This window comes from Sphaeroforma arctica (assembly GCF_001186125.1).
Source record: "Sphaeroforma arctica JP610 unplaced genomic scaffold supercont1.2721, whole genome shotgun sequence".
NCBI lineage: Eukaryota > Ichthyosporea > Ichthyophonida > Sphaeroforma > Sphaeroforma arctica.
This window is the reverse complement of record NW_014037837.1, coordinates 1-5126: the sequence shown is the minus strand read 5'-3', so window position 1 is coordinate 5126 and position 5126 is coordinate 1. Positions and strand designations below refer to the sequence as shown.

General features: G+C 40.6%; 1 protein-coding gene across 1 annotated transcript; it reads right to left on the bottom strand.

Moving 5' to 3' along the window:
* Positions 1-140: 140 nt before the first annotated feature.
* On the bottom strand, positions 141-322 carry SARC_12926 (hypothetical protein; the record flags this gene model as incomplete). Its single annotated transcript, XM_014292959.1, has 1 exon — positions 141-322. A coding segment is annotated over one exon (182 nt), but the record flags the coding sequence as incomplete, so codon positions are not given.
* Positions 323-5126: the final 4804 nt, after the last annotated feature.

Sequence of the window (5126 nt, the reverse complement as noted above, 5' to 3'; positions counted from 1 at the left end):
TGTAGTGTAGTGTATGTATGTATATATATATATGTGTGTGTGTGTGTGTGTGTGTGTGTGTGTGTGTGTGTGTGTGTGTGTGTGTGTGTGTAATGTACATATATATACATATATACATTCCACAACGTTTGCTGATTTACCTGCAAGTCTCTACGGAGAATGGATGCCAGCTGCCTGTAATACCGGACTCTGTAAGTGCCTTCTGCAACTCGTCCTGGTCGATGTGACCACTTCGGTCCGTGTCAACGTGCTGAAACCATCCCATCAAGGGGTCTGACTGCTGTCCTTGTAGTGGTGGCGGCTGTTGTTGTTGTTGCTGCATACTGATTAATATTATGGGTGATTCCTACCGTGGACAAGAATATCTGAAATCCCTCTAGCTAGTAGTCTACTCTCTCTACTAGTAGGGAACAGGCCGCATAGTACGTATTTATTACTGAAAGCGAAAGCTTTTCTATAAGTCCCTGTCAACTTATCACTGATCGGTGACGCTATTTGACCCATTTGTAGACCCCCTTGGAGTCCCTCCTCATTTCAGAACACCATTATTTCAAAACATTCCAGCCATGAGCCAAGTCCTCACACAAACTGAAAAATGTATGTATAGAAACGTAACAAGTTGTTGTTTGTTTTTTTAAACAATTTTTTTTTAAAAACAACCAGGCTAATACCCGTTTTACTCGATATATAAACCCAACTAGGGTTTTCGGTTATGCACATTTTATCACGTGCTACTATTTTTGTTCACCCTCAATTTTCCTTCTGTTTACTAGAATACGTATATTTACATGGATAAACATAAAAAATCAATTCGGTTCATAAATCATAAGTCCCAACAGGTTATAGGTGATAATTTTGACGACGATTCTGTGCTGCAGATTGAGGCTGAAACACCCGCCCCAGATGACGGATACGCCACCCTTGGGACCAGCCCACCCCCCCCCCCCCCCCGACCCGACCGCGCCAGAAGTCTATCCTCTGACTCATCGACCTATAGTCACCGCCACCCCATCCAACACCATGTTGTCCACTAATGACAAGAGTCACCACAAATGGACATGGACAGTTTATATATATCTGGATCCAAATATGACATCTGAAAATATATACCTCTATCTCGCCGCGGCCACCGAATACACCTCCGATATCCGCCCCCTCCTCGGATACGTCAGCACTGCCACGACTGACATGGCTGCATCACAATCTACGACAGCTAATAAGGTCACCAGCGCACACCAACGAACTCACCAGGTCATCCTGCGATCGTTATTCGCAATCTGCCGTTGTTCGAGAAAATCTCGTCCCACATAGGAACGTAATTAATAAATACAGCAGACACTAACGGCACTTCTGACTGAGTTTACCTATTTCAAACTTGACACTGCTTATTGCACAATGACATTTTCCTCAGTTATCTATGGCTTTTTCTCAAATCCTTAATCCGTCTTTGCAAGCATAAATCGGCAAAGGAACGAAAGAACATCAATCATGCTTACTTGCAAAAATTCAACCATAAAGATGATGAACCGCTTCTCGAATGGGCATACCGATGTGAACTTCTTGTTTGCCATGCTCGTAAACAAAGAACTACATTTTCTCATGATTACACCCAAGATCTCTTTTGCTCCGGTTTTATCAAGAACAAACTAAAGGATACCTGTTAAGTCATTCGACACGTGCCGTATCATCTCTATTTAAGAACTTTGCCTGTACGTGGAAGACTGAGGAGTCATGAATAGCATCCGACCACGCACCGTCAACAGACTTCAACCTGCACTCATTGATGCCCTCAACGCCCAAATTAGAGCTCTAACCAAACGGCACAATGCTATGACGACTGCAACTTTAGCCTCGCCGTCTGGACGCTGCACGAAGGCGTGTGGAAAATGCGGGGACAAACGACACCCCGCTAGAAAATGTACTACTACCGTCATGAACTGTACCAATCTCTAAGATTCGGTCTATCAAGGCGATATCAACGCCTTAGAGAAATTAAATGCTTGGGTTAAGTCTAAGTATCGTGGAATTCAAATAAATAAACGAAATGTTTCTTTTGGTAAAGTTATGTATGCCTCGTGATAACAGCAATGCTCTGAGGGATTGTGAGGCTGAGACATTGCCTATATATAATCCTCTCAGTACTGTTTTCGCCAAAGAGATTTTATTTAGTGTTTCGTTGTCGCTCTATTAGAAACTACGGTATGTTTCGTTGGGGCGAATCCGAGAGACTCATAAAATCCTATCTTTAGAAGAAGAGGAAAATAGTAAAAAAGAAAAAGAAAATATTTTTGATGTCTTTTGCTGTTATCTTAACCATTAACTTCCCACTTATCAAGAATTACTGACTTAGCCTTCATCAGACTGGCACATCTGGTTGGCTGATCGGAGGTTGAACTAGGTAACACTAATAGTCCCTAGAAACCTATATTCGGTTGAGCCATCTCGCTACCAAAGTATTCAGATATAAATAGATTTGGAAAGTAAATATAGTTCTAATAATAGAACTAGACAAAATATTTTGTTTTGTTTTTTACTGGGGCCTTTTAATGGCCCTGTCCAAATATCTGATATGTAAAATGGAAAAGGTGTTAATTAATAAAACCGTTAAAAATAATATAGGAAACTTACGTTCCTTGTACTATCAAGAGTACGTTTATAATTTACGCACTGCTTAAGAGTACGTTTATAACATAGATTCTAATGTGGAGGCCCGGCTTATTACACAGCCCCCATCCAGCTTTGAAACCCATGAGAAGCAAGTTGCTCACTCAAGCTGATTATGGGTCAAAAAGCGAGAAAGGAAAAACGGGTCGAAACATTAAGTAGCATGACATATAGTTAATATGTCTCAGGCGAAGAACTTGTGCTTTCTCGGTTACGCTGTGAGTTTTGGACTTAGGTCCAGTAGGTCCGTGGTGGTCGACTGGACGTTTCTTACGCTTCAGTGTCTTAAGCACGTATGAAGGATGAGCATTAAAGCTCGGGATAAATGCTGTAGGCGGATAAGTTTTAACTTCCGTGCCTTCCGACGATGGAAACATGCTATTTTTTTCAGCTTGTGACTGATGCAGGCGTTTACGCCATCTTAGATTAAAGGCTTTTAAATAGTCTTGATTTTCGAGAGCATCTGAAGTCAACTCAACGAATGTACCGTCTATAAAGCGTGTACGATAGTATGTATAGCCTCCCATATCCGTTCTCCATATAATGTCTTTAAATTCAGAACGATCAATTTAAGATTCGGTCTAATAAAGGCGATACTAGTGCCTTAGAATAAATAAACGCGTAGGTAAATTTTAAGTATGGTGTAAAATCGATATAAATGAACGAAATGAGATGTTTAATAAAGTTAGGTTTACCTCGTGAAAACAGCAATACTCTGAGGGATTGTGAGGCTGAGACATTGCCTATATATAATCCTCTCAGTACTGTTCCCGCCGAAGGGATTTTATTTAGTGTTTCGTTGTCGCTCTATTAGGAACTATGGTATGTTCCACAGGGGCGAATCCGAGAGACTCATAAAATCCTATCTTTAGAAGAAGAAAAATTTACTCTTGATGTGCTTAGTTATTGTCTTAACCAATAACATGCCACATATCAAGAATTACCGACTTAGTCTTCATCAGACTGGCACATCTGGTTGGCTGATCGGAGGATCAACTAGGTAACGTTAATAGTCCCTAGAAACCTATATTCGGCTGAGCCATCTCGTTACCGAAGTATTCAGATATAAATAAAATTGGAAAGTAAACAAAGTTCTATTAAAATAACTAGACCAACTCTTAATGTTTGGTATTCTACTGAGGCCTTTTAATGGCCTCATCCGAATATCTGATATGTTAAAATTAAAAAAAGAATTAATTAATAAAACCATTAAAACCCATTTTAGGAAACTTAAATTCCTCGTGCTATTAAGAGCACATGTAGGAGACTTAAGTTCCTCGTACAATTAACAGTACATTTAGGAAAACTTAAGTTCATCGTACTATTAAGAGTACGTTTATTTTTTGCGTACTGCTTAAGAGTACGTTTATAACATAGAGTCTAATGTGGAGGCTCGGCTTATTACACAGCCCCCATCCAGCCTGAAACCCATGAGAAGCAAGTTGCTCACTCAAGCTGATTATGGGTCAAAAAGCGAGAAAGGAAAAACGGGTCGAAACATTAAGTAGCATAATATATAGTTAATGTTTCTCAGGCGGAGAAGTTAAGCGTTCTCGGTTACCCTGTGAGTTTTGGGCTTAGGTCCAGTAGGTCCGTGGTGGTCGACTGGACGTTTCTTACGCTTCAGTGTCTTAAGCACATATGAAGGATGAACATTAAGGCTCGGGATAAATGCTGTAGGCGGATAAGTTTTAGCTTCCGTTCCTTCAGACGATGGAAACATGCTATCTTTTTCCGCTTGTGACTTATGCAGGCGTTTACGCCATTTTCGATTAAAGATTTTTAAATTGATTATCGAAAGCATCTGAAGTCAACCCAGCTATTGTACCGTCTATAAAACGTGTACGATAGTATGTATAGCCTCCCTTATCCGTTCTCCATATAATGTTTTTAATTCAGAACGATCAAGAGGGGCATTAGAGTCATGGCTTCTTGCGAGTATAATCTCTGTAGTCGGAATACGACTTGTGCCTATATTAAGCGCACTAGAACCACCGGGGTTATTTACCTCGTAGGTTCCACTTTTAGTGTCTGCTACAGAGATTATATATGGACTGTTAATACAGTAGCATCGGAATTACGTTGACGGTTGTTAACTTTGTCACCGATCTGATACTCTGCTATCTTCTTGGTAGTGTTCCAACGCTTTTGTCTTTTTAATAAGGCTATATTGCGTATTTCTCGCAAGCAAGGATATACAACGTTTTAAATACGTTGGACTTTTTCTAACCATGGTAACTCGTGGTGATCAGGTTCGTCCTTGTTAAAGGGGATTTGTAACTCACTATATCTGCCACGAAAATAGTGAGCGGGTGTAGTTCCTGTAACCGGATCAGCACACTCGTTCATTTGTGTTTGTACCCACTTAAGGTGGTACGGCCAATCATCTGCATCATCCGTTAATGCAGTACGCAAGAAGAACTTGAGTCTTCTATGGCGCGTTTCATTCGCGCCTTGCGTTT